This window comes from Rana temporaria, chromosome 3, assembly GCF_905171775.1.
Source record: "Rana temporaria chromosome 3, aRanTem1.1, whole genome shotgun sequence".
NCBI classification, from domain to species: Eukaryota; Metazoa; Chordata; class Amphibia; order Anura; family Ranidae; genus Rana; species Rana temporaria.
Genome location: NC_053491.1, coordinates 171330625 through 171356484, shown reverse-complemented (window position 1 = coordinate 171356484; position 25860 = coordinate 171330625). Strand labels below are relative to the sequence as shown.

Below are 25860 nucleotides of genomic sequence, written 5' to 3'. Positions count from 1 at the left end.
CAGCACGCGAAATTACGTTACGCCGGGCTTTGTGGATTGCGACGGGACAATAAAGTTGCGTCGGGTAAAAAAAAAGTTACGCGCCGAGAAAAAAAATTCAAAATTTAAAAAAAATCGCGGCGATCGAAAAAAAGGTCTGTTTTTACAAGGTGTAACTAGTTTACACTTTGTAAAAGCAGAACTAATTTTACGTATGCAAACGTAAACTTACACAGAAAACACAAAGCTGAAAAGCTTTGTGGATCTCCGTAAGTCCTCATTTGCATACGCTAGGCGGCATTTCGACACGAAATGCCCTCAGCGGCGGATGCGGTACTGCATCCTAAGATCCGACAGTGTAAGTCTCTTACAGATGTCGGATCTTCTGCCTATCTTTGGAAAACTGCTTCTGAGGATCAGTTCCAAAGATAGGCACAGGGATACGCAGGCTGAACAGCAGTTCCGCCTGCGTATCCCTTTTGAGAATTTGGCACAATGTGCTGCCAAAACATTGCACACCCTAACCGTAAGTTAATAAATTCAGCTTATCAGTCACAAATTCACCTTGCTGTAATGAGGAGGGGGTGGCCCACTGTGTCAAAGGCAGCAGAGAGGTTAAAGGGTCACAAAAGGAATTTTTTTTTTTTTTAGCTAAATAGCTTCCTTTACCTTACTGCAGTCCTGGTTCCATGTCCTCATTGTTCGTTTTTGCTCTAATCCTTCTCTGTTCTGAACACTTCCCGGTTGTCTGTTTCCTGTTGAAAAAGGTCATGGGAGCTTCTCTCTGTGGTCACTAATGAAGGAGGTGTGATTACTGTGGGCTGGATTCAGATACATTGGCGTATCTGTCCGCCCCGGCGTAACGTATCTGAGATACGTTACGCCGCTCTAACTTTGGGCGCGAGTTCTTTATTCAGAAAGAACTTGCGCCCTTAGTTACAGCGGCGTAACGTATGTGTTGCGGCGTAAGGCCGCGTAATTCAAATGGGGATGTAGGGGGCGTGTTTTATTTAAATTTGTGTTGACCCCGCGTTTTTGACGTTTTATTTGAACGGCGCATTCCCAGTGCGCATGCTCGAAATTCCGCCGTAAGGACGTCATTGCTTTCGACGTGAACGTAAATTACGTCCAGCTGTATTCGCGAACGACTTACGCAAACGATGTAAAATTTCAAAACTCGGCGCGGGAACAACGGCCATACTTAACATTAGCTACGCCTCATGTAGCAGGGGTAACTATACGCCGGAAAAAGCCAAACGCAAAAAACGTAAAAAAAAGCTGAATCGGCGTAAATCCTCATTTGCATATTCCTTGCGTAAAACATACGGAAGCGCTACCTAGCGGCCAGCCTGAAATTGCAGCCTAAGATCCGACGGTGTAAGACACTTACACCTGGCGGATCTTAGGGATATCTCTGAATCAGTTGCATAGATACGACCGGCCGAACTCAGAGATACGATGGCCGTCGTATCTCTCTCTGAATCCGGCCCTGTGTGTCTAAAACCCCTCAACACCAATCAGTTTAGTTTTCCAAACCATCACTGCCCTGTATTGGCTCTGTGCAGCATAGAAGCAGGAAACATGCAAAAACGAAACTGAAACTGTAGGTACATTATATGATTGATTTCTATCTATTTTTAATAATTAAAAGGAATCAGTTAACTATTATGTCTCTATACCCTGTAAACAGTCATTTCAGCAAAAAAAATGTTTTCCTTTACAACTCCTTTAAGGAGTAGGAGTACAGAATAGTGTCCATTGGTTTTAGGCGTTAGCAGATCGTTTGAAAATTTTAGGAGAGATGTTTCTGTGGAGTGTTGAGGACAAAATCCAGACTGAAAGGGAACAGGAAGGTTGGGGGTAATCCACAAAGATCCTGCGTAACTTAATTTTTTCCATTTAAGTTACACTGCCTTAAAATTTCTACCTAAGTGCCCGATCCACAAAGCACTTACCTAGAAATTTTGGGCTGTGTAACTTAAATTCCGCCGGCGCAAGGCGTTCCTATTTTCATGGGGGCGATTCCCATTTAAATTAGGCGCGCTCCCGCACCGGCCGTACTGCGCATGCTCATGACGTCATTTTCCCGACGTGCATAGCGCAAAATTACGTTACGCCGAGCTTTGTGGATTGCGACGGGTCAATAAAGTTGCGTCGAAAAAAAAAAAAGATACGGCGCGAAAAAAAAAATTCAAAATTAAAAAATCGCGTCGCTGGATAGAAAGGTCTGTTTTTACAAGGTGTAAATAGTTTACACCTTGTAAAAGCAGCCCTAATTTTGCGTTTGCAAACTAAAACTTACGGAGAAAAAACGAAGCTGAAAAGCTTCGTGGATCTCTGTAAGTGCTAATTTGCATACCCGAGGCGGCATTTCGACACGAAATGCCCCCAGCGGCGGATGCAGTACTGCATCCTAAGATCCGGAAGTGTAAGTCCCTTACACATGCCGGATCTTCTGCCTATCTATGAGAAACTGATTCTGTGGATCAGTTACATAGTTAGGAACAGGGATACGACAGCGTAACAGCAGTTACGCCGTCGTATCCCTTTTGTGGATTTGGCCCGTTATTCTCAGTGAGGTGGTCGCTCAGTCATTTGAAGACTAGACATTCAAGGAATTTTGATAAAAAGAGGTTGTTAAGATTGGTGGGGTCCAATGAGGGCTTTCTAAGTATGGCATATGGAAGTGATATCGTTGCATTTACTAAATCTATATTGTGATTGAAGCTCAATGTAAGGAAAGATTCCATCTCAATTGGCAAAAATACGGCCGCCAGACTTGTGACTGGGAAAAAACCTTGGGAATCAATCCCACCTTCACTGAGAAGCCTTCACTGGTTGCCAGTAAAAGACAGAATATCTTTTAAAGCACTCTGTCTGACGCATAAGTGTATTAAAGGAAATGCCCCCCAATATCTATGCGAAAAAAAATAAGATACCCAAAGCCAGATTTTAGTCCAAAGGAGAAAGAAGATTTGCGGTCCAAGGTCCCAGACTATGGAACGCTTTACCAACCAGCATTCGGTTGGAGGAGAACCACTTGGCCTTTAGAAGAAAGATCAAAACCCATCTCTTTTTATGACAAAGGAGAAATGGACAACGAGCGGCCAGAGGCGATTCAGTTCGCATGTGCTGCGCTATATAAGTTTTTCACTCACTCACTCGCTCAAAAATCATATATCAACACATTTTTTGTCTATGTCCAGTTTTTACAAATTCCTCCTCAATTTTGCAAATTTATCACAATTACACAAACGTGACGACTTCTTGAGTGGTATTGACACCTTTAAGCAGGTTCTTTATAATTAGTATATTCTGGAAAAGGATTAGGTACTGTAGAATACACAAGCACTGAGTTATGCAAACATTTGCTAAGAATGATGGCAAGTTTGGAAGCTGACTGCAATGACTTGTTTTAACATATGCATTCAATCTCAAATGATTACTTGTTGTAGAAATTAAGCAATTTGCGCTTTCTCTCATGTTCAGATTCTTACACAGCAATTGCTAGTCATTACACATACACCCTAGATACCCCTTTTACTCTCATTGCAGATTTTCCTTTATTTTGTTAATCTTCTCTAAGTAAATGAATTAATAGATAAGAGCATGCTGCCAGCCTCATACCTTGTTATGTGCCCCCTCAGGTTATAATGTTTGTGTTTTTCTAAACAAAGGCAATGCAATTATAAAATGAATTACAATGTAATTCGGACATAGTCAGTGCCCTGTAGGAGTACTACAGGTCTTTATTCAGCTCCAATACACCCCTGCTGGGCAAAATTAGTATTTTAATTTGAGATAAATTAAAGACTATACAAGCTAATGTCCACAAATAAATAACATCGTTAGCATACAGATCTGGAATTTATCAGTCGTGAGCACTCCTGGCTGCCCTAAATGGTTTAAAGCAAAACTATAATGACTTCTAAGAAAGATTATTAATTCTGAAGCTTCCTTCACAATATCATCCCCCTAACTCCCGTCAGCATGGTGCCATTGGTCCCCAAAGTTTTACATCTTTTTCTACAGCAACTGGCAACTTTCTGAAAGTAGATATTTGCATAGGACGAGGCATCCTCTTCTCCCTCTCTCATGACAGTTCTTGGGCCTGATGATAGGTTGGCCAGGCACTGAACAATGCATTGATGAGGCACTATAGGTTTAGCTTTATGTTTTTATTTTTTTTACGTTTATAATGTTAATATATCACTATATCATTGTTTACCGTATTTGTCATTTACAATATTTGTTTTAGAAATAAACATCACGCATTTGAGAAAGGATTCCCAGAGCACCCTGGGTTAGATAAAAACAGCACAGAACACACTGCTTGCTTTTAGGATCAGATTGTCAGAATGAAACTTCACTATACATTACTATTGGGCTTACAACTTTAAAAAAAACAAAAACATTTTTTTCCTATACAGAAAATCTGCACTGTTGGCTGCTCCGTAGGAACATTTCTGCACACCCCTGTATTGACTCGTCGAGCATTTGGATTTGTTAAATGTGGTAAGATGGAAATGTATGAATGGTTTATCATACAGATTTTTTTTTAAAGTGGTCACAGAACAAGTTACAGTAACCAGTATGGTAATGTATCGTACAATAACCAGTAGCAACTAGTCAGAAAATATTGACTATAGTTCTTATTGGTGTCTGTATCCCCACTGGGAAGATTTAGACTGGCCATTTTCAAAAACATACTGATTCTGTAATCCACACAATCATGGTGGAGAGGGGAAATCTTGCCTGCTGGGTCATTGTACACTGACAGTAGGGACTCCAACAGACCCATTTGAAAAAAGCAAATCATTAGATCGACATCTATCAAATGGGAGCAGCCACACATTGATTGAAATTTGGCTGACCCCTGCTGAACAGGCCAGATTTCAATCCATCTACGGTCAGCCTTACGCTCACATTCTGTCTCAGAGTAAAAACCTGCCAAATCTCTAACCCTTCCCCATCCTGGAGAAAAACTTTGAGGCAGTTTGCTTTTTGGAAAACCTTATTTAAGAAAACCTGTGCTGACAAAAAGTGTGTCTTGGATCACCACCTTTGGCTTCAATATTATTGGGTGTATTTAAAAAAGAATAATAATAATTATTTGTCCTGTGAAACGACATATAGATTTAGAGTCGGTTCACACTAGGGCGACACGACTTCCAGCGCGACTTTCAGAAGCAACTCCAACACGACTTGAGCATGAACCACGGGGTGATCTGGGGAGATTTACAACGCGACTTGAAGTCGTCTCCAGGACAGGAGACATTCCAGTGGCCAATAAAACAACAATCAGCTCTGGGAGAGGGAGGGGGAGGGAGGGGTTTGCCTGAGAAATGTATGTTATCTTCCTGGAAAGTAGCTTCAGTTAAGACAGTGATCCGACTTCTGAGGCGACTTCCATTGAAATCAATGGGTACAAATCGCCTACAAGTCAGATTGAAGTAGTACAGGAACCTTTTCTGAAGTCGGATCGCCTTGAGTCGTGTGTATTAACACTGCTCCCATTCACTTCCATTGTTTTTCTCTACAGCGCGACTTGGGACGACTTGAGGCGACATGAAGTCGGATCGCAAGTCGCCCCAGTGTGAACCGGCTCTAATTCTGTGCACAGAGGCAAAAACCAATGTTTTTTTTTTCTTTTTAATCAGATTTAGTTTTAATTTTTCTTACTATAAATACGTACACATATACAAAAAAGATAGAAAGAGCATATCTCAAAGACGCACAACAAACCAAAAGCAACCACAAAATACTCAAACAACAAACAAACAAAAAAAACTCAAAGTCCAACATAGAGCATGTGTCTTGTAGATGGAGATGGAGCCTCACATGGAGCTGATGATCATAGTAAATATTCACAGATCATGATCATGCAGTGTAATCAGTGAAAGAACTTTTCCCAATGGAGGAAGAGGAAAAGGGGGAGGGGTGGCATGTCCCCATTGAACCATCTTGTGATGACCTGAAGCTGCTAACAACTGCAGTGCTGGATGTTCACAGACAGGAAGAGAACAGGCATTTCACACTAAAGATTTCTCCAGGATCCTGCTGCCTGCACAACATGGGGCATACTGCATTATGTTTAAGTGATGTGATTAAATCTGTAGGGATTTTTTTTTAGGTAAATTGCAGCTTTAAACAGTTTTTATAATAATAATTTTATAAGGAAACCATTGTCAGAAGACAAATTAATATGACTGTTCATTTCCTAATCAATTCTCCCTAATTGCATCTATGGTTGGTTTTAACTACCAAGAAGCCTGTCTTCAGTACATACTCTCAAACAGAGACACAGCAGATGGAAAGATAAAAGTAGAAACTCTGCAACAACTATAAGCTAAGAATACTTGCCAAAATATGACAGAGTTTTTTCACATAACTATTTTTCTGTTTTGCTAACGTGGTGGAGGCACCACATGTAGTACACTTTCATAGGTTTGCCAATCGGTAAAGTGCCTTTGGAGAATTCACACTCTGGCAGCTATGCATATGTAGACATTAAAACAGTATTATCTCTGCATGAAGCAGTTATTTTGTTTGCAGTAGTCATAATGAACACATTGGTGTTCTTGAATACAACTGCTAAATAATACCCCATGGAATGTATCTTCTGGAACTTCCTAATGTATTCCACTTAGTATGCTTCTGGTGAAAAGTATATATTCCCAAACTAGCAGGCTCATTTCTCAAACATTTGTTATAACTAAGTGATGCAGTGCACAGACAAGGGCAGAAACATTTGCAGGATTTACTGGCTAAATATACCTACATGAACCACTTGCAGTAGCACAAAGTAGCGTGAGCAGGTGTGTGTGTGTATGTGTATATATATATATATATATATATATATATATATATATACACACACACACACATACAGTATATATGCACAAAAAGGTACTGTTATTTTTAGGTTATGTTTGAGTAGTCAGATTTTAATTGTTGTTAAAGCAAACTAAAATGCAATGTTCGAATATACGGCTGCTCCCCACCTCCCGATGTCAAAATGCTGCATTATGAAAATAAAAAAATACTTTGGGATAAAATCCTAAAACACGACTTACCTCACTCTCAATCTTCTAGCAGGCTCCCCAAGGCAAAGGAAAGCCAAAGGCACTAACGATAGTGGTCCGTGGTAACTCTCTCCTGTATGTCCTCAGTAATATATGTGTGTGTGTGTGTGCACATGTGCAAAGAAGGCCCCCGACTCAGATAACCGTTGATTGGCAGGCCCCACCCCTCTCATGTAGCCCCACCCACCCACAGTTCCACCCCTAAAAGATAGGTACAAATAGCGTATCCAAGGGGAGGCATCATATCAAAAAGGCCCCTTGGCTATCAATTGACAGCTGCAATGTATACAACCTTCTTACTTTAGGGGGTAGTGGAAAGACAACAGGGGAATGGAGGAGATGAGCACAAAATATCGTAGGGGGCACCACATATGGCTAGACATAGGGATCCTTACCTGCACCTCTTCACACAGTAAGAGAGACAGGGACAGCAGTGAGTTCCCGAATACAGCTGTCAGGGACCTGCCAATAGGCTCCGGCATGCACGCATGCGCACACATACTAATGGTCAGAATCAAAACCAGTCACTTATTCATGTGCGCAGGCGCGCCCCACATGCACACGGATATGTGCCAAATGCACGCATCTGCGTGCCAAATGTGCGCGCGTATGCGCGCCGATGCGCCTACTACACGCGCACATGCACGACGGCGGGAACGCGCGCGTGCTCGTTAATGCGCGATTGGCGCCACTCAGCCTTTAAAAAGCTAGCAGCTGCAGTGACACTTTGCTGTCTGATCTGCAGCGTTGTATCAGTGAAATCTGTGACCTGTTGTAACCTGTTACCTCAAACCTACCCAGCTCCGTCTGACCATCCGACCCTCTCCACTCCGACCCCTGGCTTGCGCCTTCCTTTCTTTTCTCTTTGTTTTTAGCCATATGAACACCCTTTTGTTCTGTGGAGGGCCGCAAGACTATAGACTTTGCCGTGAGACTACACTGCAGTACCCGGTTTTAGCGAAACACCAGAGCGCAGGAGGATTTTTGTTTTACTAACGATAGTGGGCCTTCTTGTGGGATCCTGGGAAAGTGGAGGATCCCAAAACTCACAAGAACACACTACAATAGTAGTGTCCTATTGTGAGATTTGGGATCCTGAGCTTTCCCAAGACCCCTTTATAATTTTAGTGAGAGGAAGCAGCTAAAACTCGTAATTGAGGTATTTTTAATACATCGTCTTTCAATGTGTGTGCTTCTTCTTCTTATTTATTTATTTTTTATTTTCGTGATGCATTGTTTTGGGAACAGGGGGTGGAGGCAGCCACATATGTGGACCTTGCATTTTAGTGCAAGGTCTCCTTAACAGTTCTATTGTCTAAAGTATCAAAAGATTAAGCACACTCCAAAACGTAACTCTTCTTTCTGTGTTTAATTGGTCGAAAAAAGACTTCATACATCTTCATGTAAACCAACCTTCCCTGACACGTTTCACCACTGCTGGCTTACTCACAAGGATAAGGGAAGTCTCAGCAAGCCAGCGGTGGTGAAATGCATCAAGGAAGGTTGGTTTTGGGTAGAGACATCAATGTATGCAGTGTTTTTTGACAAGTCCAACACAAAAAGAAGAGCTAAGCTTTGGATTGTAGCTTATATTTTTTTAATTTGACTGAGAGTGGAGACATCTGTGGTAGCCAGCACCCCAGTTGTCTGTGTGGAATGAAAGGAGAAAATCTGGAGCAGAGCCATGGGTTTGGGTATGTTCTTGTTAGAAGTCCTATTGTCGAGTTAGATCTACAAACGCATATGCTTCTGTAGTGTTAAAATCAAAAAAATTGTTTTAGTCTAAATAAAGAACAAACAAGAACTTGCAATAAAAGCTATGGGGCATTTCAAAGAGACTCTGTGCTGACAGAAACATTTCTCTGATGATTACACTTAATATTCTCTTCTGAAAACAAATTGTAACGTATAGTTGCTGAGTCCAGTTCGGCTGTATTATTTTTCAATATTTTTATTGTTCCTCATACAATTTGCCTATTTATCTATTTTCTAAGGATTTGTTTTAAAGTTTCATCATTATATTTTAGTGTAACTTCTCTAATCCTTTAGTAAACCAACCCTATAAATGTTATGAAGTACACATTTTTCCTTGCTATTGAATGTTCAAGAAAAATGGATCTGCTCTGTGTGAGTCTGCATTGATACCTAACAGTGAGGCTGCGTACACATGGTCGATCCATCCGATGAGAACCGTCCGACGGACCGTTTTCATCGGTTCACTGCTGAACCAGACTGATGGTCTGATGTGCATACACACCATCAGTTCAAAAACCGATCGGGTCAGAACGCGGTGACGTAAAACACACGACGTGCTGATAAAAACAAAGTTCGACGCTTCCAAGCATGCGTCGACTTGATTCTGAGCATGCGCGGGTTTTGAACCGATGCTTTTGTGTACTAACCATCGGTTTTGACCGATGGTCAGCCGTCCATCGGTTCGATTTTAATGCAAGTTCTAAAACTTTGGTCTGAAGGACAAAAGTCTGATCGGCCGTACACATGGTCGGTTTGGACCGATGAAACTGGACTTCTGTCCGTTTTCATCGGTTTGGACCGGTCGTGTGTACGCGGCCTCACAATAAAAATCTGAGACTCTTCACAAACTAGTTAGCCTTTCAACTAGAAGGATTTTCATATCTGAAATGGAATCTTCACACAGACCCAGTACAGATTACTATTATAATAAATACTGTATATATACAGTAGATGGTGGAAATTATATGTTTAGTACTAACATAATCAAATACAGTATAACAGCTATGCATTACGATTTATTGCTGGTTTGTTGTAATATTGCTTTAAATATGATCTCTGTTCTCTGTTACAGGTCAAACAAAGAAAGCTCTACAAGATGCAGAAACTGCCGTTGTTCTAGACAGCTTAAACCCTGTAAGTTTTCTTTATTTTCAGGTTAGAAATACATCTGCATAAAGGAATTTTCTATATTTAATGATGAAAATGTAGACTCTTTCCTATACTAGATAAGGTCCATTCATGGAATTTATGCCTCAGGTTTTTTATATTCATATTCATTGATGCTATCCACTGTTTTGTGTTGCTCATTTTTCTGGGTATCAAAACAAAACTGACACAATGGCAACGAAAAAAAATCTTGGCTAATTAATAGGAATCAGACTTGCATTTAAAACCAATAAAAGGATTACTATTAATAATACTAGTAATAACAGTAATACTATTGCTTCAGGCAGGGCTGCTGTTAGAAATCACAGGCCCCATACAGCTTGATTGACGGGCTATCCCAACCCTCTCCAAAAAAAAAAAAAATTAATTTAAAAATTATTTTTTTGCTAAAAATACTCTAAAATTATTAATAGCGGACAAAAACACAACATAACTTACACAATTCCTGCTAGATCTAAAAGATAAAACTGTATTGATTTATTGAATAAAGTGTGGTGTGTGGAGAGTGAATGCTGAGAGGAAATGTGTTAAATATAGGATGACCAGGTAAAAAAAATATATAAAAGAAAGAAAAATCCAGGTTTTATAAAATTTATAATAATTGCACACTGACTAAGTAGTTGTTAGTGTACTAACTGTTACATTAAAGAGGTATGGCAAACAAGTTTTACAGACATTCTGTGAAAGCGTAAAAGAAAACTTCATCTTTATTTAATGCATTTTATTGTCTCATTCAGGATGTGTACTGCGTCAGAGCTCTAGTGTGGTGTACAATGCAAAAGGAAGAGGAAGCTATTAAAGATTTAAATTACAGCCTACGTCTCAATTCATCTCATGTCTGTTCTCTTATTCTGCGAGGAAACATTCAAAAGTACATAACACAGGAAAATAATGCATACATTACACTGAATGACGATCAAGAAAAGGTATTGTTGCTATCTAACTATATACAGTATATTTTCATATAGTATTAACAATTCATTTTTATTGGGCCGGAAATACTGAACACTTAGCAGATGTTTTGTCAACTTCAGTTGGTTTCTCTGCCATGCCTAGGCAATGTTTTATGTGTTGACCCTTGTGGTGTTGATTACCCAGTTTATGACTGTTTTCTGGCGCCTTTTTCAAGCATCTTTATTACAATCCAACTTTCACTTGGCTTGACAATTTAAAGGGAATCTGGTTCTTATCAAGCAGGAAATGAGTTAAAGAAGTTCAAAACAGGCCTCCATGGCTGTAGGCACCGGTGGTGGGCTTTGGGTTCAGGATGATAGTGGGTTCATGGCAAACCCAAATAGTTTGCTGTCCAGGAAAATGGTGAATTAATGTTGCTGTACACCGCTAGAGCAGCCAATTGCCAATAATCCACTTCTTGGCCTTTCAATTGTACTCAGGTGGTTTAGAAGGGCCAGTAATGAGGGGTTTATGTGCAAGCCCTCATTATAAAAGTCATGGTTCCAAGCAGCCTTTTGCCAGTATGAGTTAGAGTAGATAGGGAGAGTTGACAGTGCTTGCAGTGAGAGATAGTTGTGTTTTTTTAGAGTGCTATTGCAGTATGGTACACTACATATTGTTGTGTAAACCACCTGTGTTCACAGTGCATAGAACCAACAATCCATTTTAAATTTAAAAAAAAACAGTTTTAGCGCTAGATTTTGTGTGTCAGCAACAACTATATTTGCTACTGCTCTGTCCAAGCCCCCTGTGCAGGCTTTTTTGTGTTTTTTTTCTCTCTTTTCCTTTTATTTCACATTTATTTATAAATAAATATATATATATATATATATATATATATATATATATATATATATATATATATATATATATATATATATATATATATATATATATATATATATATATATATATATATATATGTTTTAGAGATGAGGTTTGGTGTTTCAATTTTGTTTAGGTGGGTATGTTTTAAATTAATACAATTTTGCAAGGATTTTTTTTTTGGGCGTAAGGGGAGGTGGTAACATGTGACTAGCACAGGAAAGGCTGCACTTATTTGAAGTGCACCAAGATACCACATTCTTAGTCTTCCTATTACCAAAGCTGATAATAAAGTTAGGCCAGCCATAGATAGTGTAAATTTCTTTCCTGCAACCATGGGATGCAGGAAAGAAATTTGCACAATTCCTCCAACACAGACAGTTTTGACGGGAATTCTTCCTGCCAACCAACTGTCTTCTCCTGGCAGGGGAGTGGTAGGGGATGGGGAAAGCTGTCCCTGCTGTGATAAGACAGTGATTATCACTAGTAGCTATAGCAGCTGCTTGTGATAATTGCAAACAAATCCGACAGCCTGGGTGTACCCAAACTCATTGATCGATCAACTTAGTACATTAAGCCTGCCAGTTAATATCGAATCGAACCGGTCAAAAATTTTAACCGTCTGTGGCTGGCCTTAGGTAATCCTCATTTTCATATTATCAGGCAAGCCTAAAGTGAGAGGCAGAGGTTCTGCATATACTGCAGTTGGTACTGGGCAAGCAGGTTCTACTCTCAAAGTTTCAGAAATAATGACATCATCTGCCCATCTCTACCTCAGCGAATCAAAGAAAGCCTTGCATTCATCATTCATTGCTTAAAAATACAAGGCTTCCTCTGAATGGCTGAAAAGTACTCATCTTGACTTGATTTTGTTCTTGCTGCAGACGAGAAGTCTCCTGTGCTGCATACTGTATGTACTGTAGCTAATGCTACTACAGTATGATAAAGTGCTGACAGTGGCAGAATAACTTAGAATAGTTTGTTTGGGCCAATTATAAAAGAAACCTAGAATACAGCTTAGGAAATGTTTGTGACACCCATGGTTGCTTTCTTCATGAAGCAAAACATTATTTCGTTTCTGATTAAAACAATTAGAGAATTAGCTTAACAATTTTAAAATATTGTTTTAATGAAAGGAATGAAAAAACAGTGCCAGAAAATATTTTCAGGAAAGATATTACAAAAAACAGACATTAGCAGTGGTAAAATAAACAGGAAAAAGGTATTTAAAAGTATTTAACAAGGTCTGTCCGGTCTTAAAGGCACCACTAAGTGCAGTAGTTAAGAGATTTATTACAGGCACAATGGGATTAAAAACACTTGCAAGAGAGTAAGCGGTCATAGACATATAATGACTAGTCCTGATGCGGATCACGGTAATCCTCGTCTGTCTGGGGGAGAGAGAGAGCCGTCCTGCAGCTGTCAGATACACTGGTGACATGGATTAGTGAGGAGGTGAAGATGCAATGAGGTGATCCGGGTTCGGGAACCAAGCTGGAACGCACCTGGTGAAGGTGGTGAAGGTGGTGGGTGGTATCATGTTTCAGAGCATGCATGGCTCCTTCGTCAGACCTATGCCCATGCTTGTCTGGTGGGCTTATGAGAGGTGGGGGGAGGAGAGAGGGGAGGGGTTGATGTCTGCTGATAGGCTGGGGGAAAGAGGGGCGGAGTGTAGACCTGTTGATTGGATGGATCTGGAGCCAGGGTTATGTAGACTAGATCGGGATAGTCTGTCAAGGGCATATACACATAGATCACATCATGGGAAGGAGAGAGATTGGTGATGCAAGTCTTGGTACAGCTCCGGGGCATTGGAAGGTGGTGAAGAATATAAATAAGCCACTGTTCATGGAATATAGTAATAAAAGTCAAATTTTTACAGAATTACTGGCCCTCAGAGATGACGCTTAAGCTGGCCATACACTGATTGATTTTTATACAAATGCTCTTGAAGCCAAGTTAAGGAACTCAAACTAGTAGAAGGAAAGTTCAAAACTAATCTTAATCTAATCTAATACCGAAAGAGTAGCCTGGAATAGACTTCCAGCAGAGGTTAAGAGGAAGTGGATTCAAACAGGTAAGGAGACTGCCGCTCCAGGTGAGCACACCTAAGGTGATCACTGTCCACTCAAGAACCAAACGGGTTGCACAGGATATGCAGATAAAGGAATGTATGGACAGCCGCACTCCAAAAATCTTAAAAAAGACGTGCCCTTTATTGGTAAAGGAAAAAATGCACTACAACAATCAGCACACAGTGGGGAAAACAGCTGACGCGTTTCGCATTGATCTTCAATGCTTAGTCATAGCTACATGTACAAACATGTACAGTCACCGATCTATACTCAGACAAAAAAGTTAACAAAAAAATGTATACATTTTTTTAAAATGGGGCAAACTCGATGGACCACTTATATAGTTTTTATGAAAAATTGATCATACCAACAGAGACTTGATGAATTAAGTTTCAAAGTATTTAAAAATTTTGATTGCTTTTACCATTCAATTTTATAATAAATGAAGCGAAAACCACATGCACTTTTAGAAATGTGTTAATTCAAGGAACATTTTCCATCCTGCTCCTTCAAATGTTCTTGCCACTATAATTAAAAATGATCATCAATTTGTCCCCACAATAATTAGAAAATGTAATAATTGTTTACCAAACCAAAATGTTTGAACAAAATTCTACTTATATATGGCCAGATTTAGCATTTGTGCATAGTTTAAATGGAAGACTGAAAGCTCTGAGCTAAAGATGCAACAGATTTTTGCTGAAACTCCAGAGAGTGTCACTGAGTCAATCCTCACCCAATCAAGAGAGCCGAGGGGTGGGGGGCGGGAGTGATGAAGCGTTTATTATATTTCAGCTGCCATTTCCTTAATGCAGTTATAGTGATTCCGATGGAGTATTGGAAGGAACTGTGGTGTAGCCAGGTATCATCCTAGCTAGCGTCCGCGTCAGTCGGGATCCGCTTTTCCGAACGGAAGAAACCCTATTTTTCTTCCGTTCGTCGGAGCGGAACTGATGCAGACAGACAGACGGTCCGTCTGCATCAGGTTCCCCATAGGGGACAGCGGAGCAGAGACAGGGCGGTCCCTGCACTGTGTGCGGGGACTGCCCTATCCGCCGACAGCTGAGTGGGGATCCCCGCTGAGCCGACGGAGACACACGGAGCGGACCCAGAAACGGTCCGCTCCGTGTGAAAGAGCCCTAAATTGAGCTCAACCATCCCTGTTGTGTAAATGGAATTTTAACTTGCTGGAACAATTAAAACAATATTTATTTATGTCACATGAAAATATACAACATAGACAATGGTACTACATAGAATACACTAAATATAATGATGAAACCCAATCCACCTCTCAACTCCACATAGTATAGACATTGGGTGAGCCCACAGATTGTGAGTATTAAGTCAATGGAAAGCAGGGGTAAGCCTTCCTAAATAAATCAGTATTCAAATGGTGAGGAGTGGGACTATGTTTGTAAGGTCATAAAGGTAGATCTGTTGAAGACCAGCATTTGATATCAATCGATAAGTTAAGGTGAAGAGTGCAGTAGTGACTCCACCCAGGGATCAATATCCACAATAATCCACGAATATGCTGTTATAGAGGGATCATTTTTTATTGTCCTGTTGTTTAAAAATAAGAGATTCATGTTCACTGTGCCTGGCTCTATTGTAGACTATTGCAAGCCATTTCCTGTTATAACCCCTATCCTGAAATCAGTCTCTCAGGACTTTTGCCTCCTGTTCAAAATGCACCTGGTCCATACAGTTGCGACATACCCTTAGGTATTGACCAGTAGGTACAGTATATTCCAAGCCATTTGACTTACAGGCACACATATACCCTGTTTCCCCAAACATAAGACCTACCCTGAAAATAAGACCTAGCGTTATTTTCCAGGAGGGCTGCAATATAAGACCTACCCCGAAAATAAGCCCTAGTTAAAAATGCTTGTAAAATCCTATAATCCACTCTATTACAGTATTATATAATGTACAATGTGTGTGTTTCAGTAATATAATTACAGGGAAGAGAGCTCCGGCGGGTAACAGAAGCGCAGAGTGGCGCTATAACAAATGTATTTGGCACAATTATATTACAGAAACGCGCACATTGTACATTATATAATACTGTAATAGAGTGGATTATAGGATTTTACAAGCATTTTAACTCAGTTTACTCTGGGGATTCAAAGTAGAAAATATAATCAGCGCAATAAACCACGTAAAAAAACAAGCAGCTGAACACTGGGATTCAATTAATAAAAAAAAAACTTGGACTTTCTAATATTGGACTTTTAAGCGCTGCACTATCTATTTTACATTTACTCTGGGGATTCCTGACAGGCATGGAGGGAGAGGGAGAGAAGACAGCACATTACATGGTAAGACCTACCCTGAAAATAAGCCCTACTGTGTCTTTTGTTGGCATAATTAATATAAGACCCAAGCTTATTTTCGGGGAAACACGGTACTCAGAACGGGTATATTTTAAAGCACTAAAACAATGTAAAACAGGTCAACTATGACTGGCAACGCTTTGTTGCCTCAGTAACGTCGGATCGCGATTGTGTAAGATTATGGCGAAGGGAAGCATTAAAGGGCGGAAATTATATTCTAAATGAACTCAAAAAACAGCACTGAAGATGGCGTTGCCTTATACTGTACTGGAAGGTAACATTTTTCAAAGTTTGAAAAAAGTAAGTAATAGGTGATTGTGGCTGGATTAGACTATGTAATGCTTGCTAAAAAGTGATACAACAAAATAGATGAAAAGCACCATAGGGACTGCAGAGTTTACTTTCGCTTTAAATCTGAGTTTCGCCCAATTTTTTTTAAAGTCAGCAGCTACAAAAGGCGTAGCTGCTGACTTTTAATTATCAGACACTCACCTGTCTTATGGCCCAGCGATGCGGGGAGGTACGAAGCCCCGCTCCTCCCCCCCTCCTCTCCTCAGGGCCGGCATTCTTACTGTGGGCGTGCCCGGCTAAAAAAAAAGGGTATCCACCCCCCCCCCCCCAAAATTACATATGGCATGTCAGTGGGTCACCATAACTTAAAGCGGAAGTTCCATTTTTGGGTGGAACTCCACTTTAAAGTTCATTTCTAAATGTTAGGAATATGTGAATGCTCAAAAACGCTATAGCCTGGCCACAAATACATTTAAAGAGATAGCCATTTCAGTATTTCCACTGTGAAAATTGAGGATGAATTGCCTTACAGTGCCTGCAGGTACAAAGGTAAGTGAGGGCTTGTTTTAAAGCTTTTTAACTGCTTGTTATAATTCTGGAAATACTTGATTGTCCATAGACTGACCACAGATACACTATAGCACTTTCATTGTCTGTCAACACTGGTCTATGTCAAAGTTTTGTACTGTATCAAAATGTACTGTATATTTCTACATACCCTGCATTTCTGTCTTACCCTGCAATTTCTATACATTTTATATTGGTTTTCCAAAGTCCATCAGTGATTGAACAGTACCTTTGAACAGGTCATCCCTCCTCTACTCACCTCTGTTAGCAATCATCTTGACAAGCTGACAGTGAGTGGGTGGCTAAGCTGACTTTTGCATTTTTAACAAGGCACTTCCACTCAAAGGGAAGTAATTTTTTTGCCTTAAATGACCTAAAGAAGGAAAAATGGAATACTGGTTACACTGTTTAAGAAACAGTGATGCTTAGTAAAGATATATTGTATCATCTTTAATTAAAATATAGATTTAGTATGTGCTCTGTATTACAGCACTTGGCATTACATTACATTACATTAGATTGCTAATATTCATATCCTCACATTCATAAAACTAATTATTGGCTTTTGAAGCATGCATGCAAAATATTTAACAGTATGTCTTTTTTATTTTAGGCTTTACAAATGAACTACTCGTCTGTCCGATTTTCACATATAAAGGACTTTAACAGCCTTCATATATCTGAGTTCTACAATAGGTAAGTAATAGTTCTCTAAGAAAAGCAAATTAAATAGAAACAAAACAAATAAATCCAATGAGCATGAATCACAAACTTATTATATAAAAACTCATTGAATGTGCTGGCATTTGTGATAACAGATCTTAGGGCCAGATTCACAAAAGAGATACGCCGTCGTATCTCTGAGATACGATTGTCGTATCTATGCGGCTGATTCATAGAATCAGTTACGCATAGATAGCCCTAAGATCCGACAGGTGTAAGTGACTTACACCGTCGGATCTTAGGCTGCAATTCTAGGCCGGCCGCTAGGTGGCGATTCCATTGCGGTCGGCGTAGAATATGCAAATGACTAGTTACGCCGATTCACGAACGTACGCTTTGCCCGTCACAAATTTACGCCGTTCCTGTAGAGATACGTGGCGTAAAACTAAGCATGCCCTCTAGGTGGTCTAACCAATATTAAGTATGGCCGTCGTTCCTGCGTCGAATTTTTAAATTTCACATCATTTGCGTAATTCGTCCGTGAATGGTGCTGGACGCCATTTACGTTAACGTAGAAACCAATGACGTCCTTGCGACATCATTTAGCGCAATGCACGTCGGGAAATTTTAGGGACGGAGCATGCGCAGTACGTTCGGCGCGGGAACGCGCCTAATTTAAATGGTCCCCGCCCCATTTGAATTAGGCGGATTTACGCTACGCCGCCGCAAGTTTACAGGTAAGTGCTTTGTGAATCAGGCACTTACGCTGTAAACTTGCAGCGGTGTAACATAAATGGGATACGTTACGCCGCCGCAGCGTAACGCATTTGTATGTGAATCTGGCCCTTAGTTCTTAGCTATGATTCACATTATGTGTAGTCATCTGTATTTTTCCTTATGGAATCAAAAATGACAAAAGTTTTCTGTGTATCGTGTTTACACCAGAACACAGTATTTCTCTGCATTCCATATGTTTGCATAATATTACATATATATTATATATATATTGCAGTGACATGAATGAGTGCCACTGTGTGTGCAGAGTTAACAAAAAAAAAATTGATCCGTGTAATGCGATAAAACATGCATCACATCACATCGCCCCCTGCTGCATAGCTCTGCAGTTCAAAACACTGGTGCTCACATGCCAACCTGTTCCCGTTGTGGGCTGTGGGCTAGTGTGAATGAACCCTTGGTTCGTTTCGCACCAGAACATGCGAACAGGCAAAATGAAAAATCAAAATCAAAATGAAAAATCAAAAGTGCTCATTTCAAAGGCTTATATGCACGTTAATGCCATAAAAAGTGTATGGGGACTTGAGTACTGCCCCAGGGGACATGTATCAATGCAAAAAAAAGTTTTAAAAACAACCGTTTTTTTCAGGAGCAGTGATTTTCATAATGCTTAAAGTGAAACAATAATATTCCTTTTACTATTGTGCCTGGGTGGTCCCCTTAGTCTGCCTGTAAAGTGGTGCCTCGGTATGATGAGTTTTACAAATGCAATTTAAACTTGCTTGGAGCTGTAATGTATTGCTGGCTTCTGGTAATATAGATAAAAATCAAGGAAAAAAACAGTGTGGGTCCCCCCCCCCCAGTCCATACCAGGCCCTTCGGGTCTGGTATAGAATTTAAGGGGAACTCCACAGTAAAATTGAAAAAAAAATTGCCATAGGGGTCCCCCTTAAAATCCATACCAGACCCTTATGCGAGCATGCAGCCTGGAGGACAGAAAAGGAGGGGGAGCGTGCCACCCCTCCTGAACCATACCAGGCCACATGCCCTCAACATAGGTCCCCCCAAAGCACCTTGTTCCCATGTTGATGGGGATAAGGGCCTCATCCCCACAACCCTTGTGGGGGGGGGGCTTATCGGAATATAGAAGCCCCCTTTAAGAAGGGCCCCCACCCATTCACAAAAAAAATGTCAAAAAGTGAAAACACAAAAGACAGTTTTTGACAATTTCTTTATTAAAACAATTGTCCATCCTTTTTCAATCACGGTGCCAACTGACCAGACAAAGAGAAAAAAAAGAAGCTCCATCTCCATAGGAGGCGTCCCACCGACTGCTGTCTTTTTGCGGTGACAGCTTTTATAAAGGCAAGGGCGGGGCCCTTGTCATCGGATGACCCCGCCCCCTCTGGCATCACAAAAAATGGGAGTTGTGGCGCTACAATCTGGTAACACATTGGTGAAAAAAGTCCGCTGTGTAGGTTGTGAGTCCTTGTTACAATGAAAATAAAAAATAAAAATGAATAAAGAAAAAATAAAAAAAATTAAATAATTAAATAAGACCTGGGAATGATGAATGATGAGGAAAATGATGGAGGGAGAGACACTGTTCTGTGATAAGCTGATTGTCCCAAAAGCGCTGTCTAGGGGCAAGCCTTCCAGAAGCAGGGGAGACCAGAGCAGGGACTCCAAACATGTACACAAAAGAAGAAAACAGAGGGCGCCTCCTGGTTAGACATTTTGGAGCTTTAATTATACACAGATAACAGTGTAGACTTACATGTAAAAAGTTAAAATCCAGTAGGAGATTCAATCAATGGGTGCTGAGGGGGATGAGACGTCTTGCCGGGCTAGTTGTTAACCCGATCGTGCTCCTCGGGTAAAACTCCTATATCGGACCGTCCATTGCAGTAAGGAACAGCTGGTACGGAGGACTCGTGGAAACGAGGCCTGGAGCGTAGCGTGAGCCTAGGTGACGTCACTAGGATCTGGCATCACATGACGTCAGAAGGGGCAGGGTCACTTGGTTACATCACTGGGTGGCCTGCCCTTGCCTATATAACGGATGTCACAGCGAAAAGACATCAGTTGGCAGGACTCCTCAAATCAGCTTTTTTTACTTCTATTTTTCAGGTCAGTTGGCTCCGTAATTAAAGAAGGATGGACATCGCGGGACACTTTTTTGTTTTTTACTAAAGGAATTGTCAAAAACTGTCTTTTGTGTTTTATACTTTTTTACACTTTTTGGTGAATGAGTAGGGGTACAATGTACCCTGTACACATTCACACAGGAGGGGAGGATCTTGGGGCCCCCTTGTTAAAGGGGGCTTCCAGATTCTGATAAGCCCGCAGACCCCCGCAACCACTGGGCAAGGGTTGTGGGTATAAGGCCCTTGTCCCCATCAACATGGGAAAAAGGTGCTTTGGAGGAAATCCCAAAGCACCCTCCCCATGTTGAGGCCAATGCTTCTTTCTGGCAACTTGACCATGCAGCTCTTTTTAGTCCAAGTATTGTCGTATTGTGCTCCCAACCACACCATCTTTTTCCAGATCAGCCTGTATTTTTCCTGAGGTTACCTGTGGGTTTTTCTTTGTATCCCGAAAAGTTCCCGTGGCAGTTGTGGCTGAAATCTTTCTTGATCTACCTGACCTTGGCTTGGTATCAAGAGATCCTTCTTATTAAGTGATTGAACCGTACTGAATGGCATATGTAAGGCTTTGAATATCTTTTTATATCCTGTTCCATCTTTATATGGTTTCATTACCTTGTTACGCCGGTCTTTTGTCTGTTCCTTTCTACCTCTTCATGGCTCATTGTCTCTAGCCTACTTAGTGCATCCATGTAAGAGCTAACAAACTCATTGACTATTTATACACAGACACTAATTGTGATTTAAAAAGCCACAAATGTGGAAAATTAACCTTTAATTGCCATTTTAACCTGTGTGTGCCACCTTCTGTGTCTGTACCAAGGCCAAACATTCGAGGGTATATAAGCTTTTTGTCAGGGCTATTTGGGTGATTTCTGTTATCATCATGATTTAAAAAGGAACCAGTGGCATGATCAGTCATATTTTCAATATTAATGCCAAAATTTCACAATTTCTGCCAGGGTATGCAAACTTGTGTGTGTGTATATATATATATATATATATATATATATATATATATATATATATATACATACTTGTGTGTGTATATGTTCCCACCAGCTTTGCGCATCTAGAGAGTGACATTTTTGACCATTCTTCTTTGCAAAATAGCTCAAACTCTATCAGATTGGATGGAGAGCATCTGTCAAGTCTTGTCACAGATTCTCAATTGGATTTAGGTCTGGACTTTGACTGGGCTATTCTAACACATGAATATGCTTTGATCTAAACCATTCTATTGTAGCCTTGGCTGTATGTTTAGGGTCGTTGTCCAGCTAGAGAGTGAACCTCCGCCGTAGTCTTTTGCAGACTCTAAGGCCCGGTACACACGAGCAAACATGTACGATGAAAGCGGTCCGTCGGACCGTTTTCACCGTACATGCCTGCCAGAGGGCTTCTGTACGATGGTTGTACTAACCATCGTAAAGAAGTCCGCGCGTAAACACTACGCGGGGCGTGTCCGCGTCGTCGCCGCGACGATGACGCCGCGACGTGGGCGGGCCTGCCATTTAAAGGCTTCCACGCATGCGTCTAAGTCATTCGACGCATGCGAGGGACGGCGGGCGCTCGGACATGTACGGTAGGTCTGTACTGACGACCGTACATGTCCGAGCGGGCAGGATTCCAGCGGACGGTTTTAAAACACGTCCAGGAATATTTGTCTGCTGGGAAAAGGCCCGGCGGGCAAATGTTTGCTGGAATTCGGCCCGCTCGCACCTACACACGACCGAACATGTATGCTGAAACTGGCCCGCGGACCAGTTTCAGCATACATGTTTGGTCGTGTGTACGGGGCCTAACAGGTTTTCTTCTAAGATTGCCCTGTATTTGGCTTCATCTATCTTCCCATCAACTCTGACCAGCTTCCCTGTCCCTGCTGAAGAAAAACATCCCCACAACATGATACTGCCACCACCGTTTTTCATGGCGAGGATGGTGTGTTCAGATTGATGTGCAGTATTAGCTTTCCCCCACACATAGCATTTTGCTTTTAGGCCAAAATTTTCAATTTTGGTCTTATCTAACCAGAGCACCTTCTTCCACATATTTTCTGTGTCCCCCACATGGCTTCTTGCAAACTGCAAACAGGACTTCTTATGGTTATCTTTCAACAATGGCTTTCTTCTTGCCACTCTTCCATAAAAGCCAGATTTGTGGAGTGCACGACTAATAGTTGTCCTGTAAACACCTGAGCTGTGGATCTCTGCAGCTTTTCCAGAGTTACAACGAGCCTCTTGGCTGCTTCTCCGATTAATGCTCTCCTTGCCCGGCCTGTCAGTTTAGGTGGACGGCCATGTCTTAGTAGGTTTTCAGTTGCCCCATACTCTTTCCATTTTCGGATGATGGATTGAACAGTGCTCCGTGAGATGTTCAAACTTCTCCACAACTTTATCACTGTCTGGTGTGTTCCTTGGCCTTCATGGTGTTATTTGTTCACTAAGGTTTTCTAACAAACCTCTAAGGGCTTTACAGAACAGCTGTATTTTTACTAAGATTAAAATACACACAGGTGCACTTTATTTACTAAGTAGGTGACTTCTGAAGACAATTGGTTACACTAGATTTTAGTTAGGGATATCAGAGTAAAGGGAGCTGAATACAAATTCACACCACACTTTTCAGATATGTATTTGTAAAATAAATTGAAAACCATTTATCATTTTCTTCATACTTCACAATTATGTGCCACTTTGTGTTGGTCTATCACATAAAATCCCATTAAAATATATTTAAGTTTTTGGTTGTAACATGACAATTTCAGGGGGTGTGAATACTTTTTCAAGGCACTGTATTTTTAAATGCAAACAGCACAATGAGCATATCAGTTCCTGAGCTGACAAAAAAATAAGGGGAGAAAGTCAAGCAAAAGAGAGATAAGCTCATTAAGCCCTCTGGTTACTCCTGTATTAAATTGTATTGTGACTGTACTGCCTTCCCTGATGTAAAGCGCTGTGCAAACTGTTGGCGCTATATAAATCCTGTATAATAATAATTACTGTGTATATACTCGAGTATAAGCCAACCCGAATATAAGCTGAGGCACCTAATTTTACCACAAAAAAATGGGAAAACGTATTGACTTGAGTATAAGCCTAGGGTGTCCATCTGCATGCCTCACTTTGCCTCACTGTGTCCATGTGCATGCCTCAGTGTGCACATGCCTCACTGTGCCCATGACTAGAATGACATTTAACATGGGAGTCTATGGAAGGGGTGCCCGGGTGTGAAAAATCGGTGCTCCCCAGCCGTTGGTCCCCCAGACAACAAACGTTGCACACTTGTAGAGGAGAAATAGGGCTACATGTTTGCCTAGTAGCGGGTCCCCAAAGTCACCAGAGAAATGACCGTTTAACATGGGAGTCTATGGAAGGGGTGCCCGGTTTTGAAAAATCGGTGCTCCCCGGCTGTAGGTCCCCCGGGCAACAAACTTTGCACACGTGTAGAGGAAGAGTGGGGCTACATGTTTGCCATGTGTGCCAGCTGGTACCGGGTCCCCAAATTCCGGGAGATCAGGTGCAAAAGGGTGCCTCAAGTATAAGCCGAGGGGGGCATTTTCAGCACAAAAAAATGTTCTGAAAAAGTCGGCTTATACTCGAGTATATACGGTACATTGCTTCTACTGCTTTCACTGTTTAGTAACAGGCTGGGGAGGATCCCCGGCTCAAAGTAAGTCGATGGAATGATGCTGGTCATTAGACTGAGGACACCTAGTGGCAGAAATAAACTGTGGGGTAAATCTCATTTATGAACCTAGTTATTTTTTATTTCATCATACATTGAAGTGCATGGAAAAAGCATTGCAAATGCATCAATTGTATGACAAAAGCAACACCAATGCAAAATAATTATTCACCCACTGATCTCCAATAGTTGAGTACAAGTATTTTTCAATTTTTTTTATTCATTTCCACTTAGGACCCTTTAAAAAAAAAAAAAAAAAAACATTTTAAATGAATGCACAGATATTCTATGTTATATTCATGGATATAAGGTTGTTCCTGCTCCTGTTACAAACTAAAAAAAAAAAAATCATTCAAGCAAAGATAGGCTTGCAGCATTAAGCTTCAGATTGCATTTTCTGCTCTGTCATCTTCTCATGCAAGCATAATGACTCTATTGTCAAAGAAATACAATAGTACCAGTAAATTTAAATAGATCTAGATTTCAAAATAAGTCATATTTCTTCAATAATCTAATGCTAAATACCTGGGGCAATAAGAAATTCAAGAAAGCGCATATCCTATAATTTTTTTCAGCTCAGTGGTATTTAGGTCCCTTAGATGAAATGCAATAGACCTGAGGCAAATCAGTTTCTTGCCAAAATATTTTCCGACATTTCAAAATGAACAAATATAAACATTATGACATCTAAAACATCTGTCTACAGTAGAGAGTGTGTCATAGACATCTGCCAAATATTTGTTAAAAATGCATATTTTTAAACATAAATCTTGGTACTCGACTTTAGAAAATAAAAAAAATGTTACTGCGGTATGGTGCTTTTTAAATGGGATATCTTTTGCATTTAGCCCCTGTTCCCATTGAATGCGGCTTTGAAATTGTGTGACTTCATCTGAAATCGCACAATTTCAATGCCGTATTTCAGTGCGTCTTCAGGTAGGACTTTATAGACATCGACAAAAGTAGTGCAGAATCCGCTTTTTCAAATCGATGCGGCACCACAAAGTCGGCGTTGCACCGATTTGAACAGTGCCATAGCCATAGACCTTTCAAATCGTCTGACAAGTCGCTCCAATGTGATTGAGGGCTCAGTTTGTAATATTCTGCAAGTCAATGGCCATGTAGGTTTCCACCTGATGCCCCAGTTTACTCTCACTTTTCAAAAACAAACTGATTTCTTTATGACAATTTGCAGGAATGAAACAGGAATGTGACCCCTAAACTGGGGCACAGTAAGTATAAGGCATCACACACCTTAACCACCCCAGTTCATGGAATTGCAGACCCCACAAGCACACCCTTAACCAAATAAATAATGAAACCTTGCACTCTGTACAACACACTCCTGAACTTTGCACTCTGTATGAAATCCAGTCATGAACTTTGCACTCCGTACAACGCATTCCTGAACCTTGCACTCTAAAGAACGCATTCCTGAACTTTGCACTCTGAAACGTATTCCTGAACTTTGCACTCTGTATGAAATGTATTCCTGAACTTTGCCCTCTGTACAATGCACTGCTGAACCTTGCACTCTGTACAACGCATTCCTGAACTTTGCACTCTGTATGAAATGCATTCCTGAACCTTG

At 40.8% G+C, this 25860-nt stretch overlaps 1 protein-coding gene across 1 annotated transcript in view; it reads left to right on the top strand.

The window, feature by feature from the left end:
* Positions 1 to 25860, top strand: part of LOC120930398 — a 102482-nt gene that overhangs the window by 39391 nt on the left and 37231 nt on the right. Inside the window, exons 5-8 of the mRNA XM_040341590.1 lie at positions 4410 to 4494; positions 9892 to 9953; positions 10724 to 10912; positions 17654 to 17736. Coding sequence (XP_040197524.1) covers positions 4410 to 4494; positions 9892 to 9953; positions 10724 to 10912; positions 17654 to 17736 — 419 coding nt within the window. The remainder of the gene's footprint in view (positions 1 to 4409; positions 4495 to 9891; positions 9954 to 10723; positions 10913 to 17653; positions 17737 to 25860) is intronic.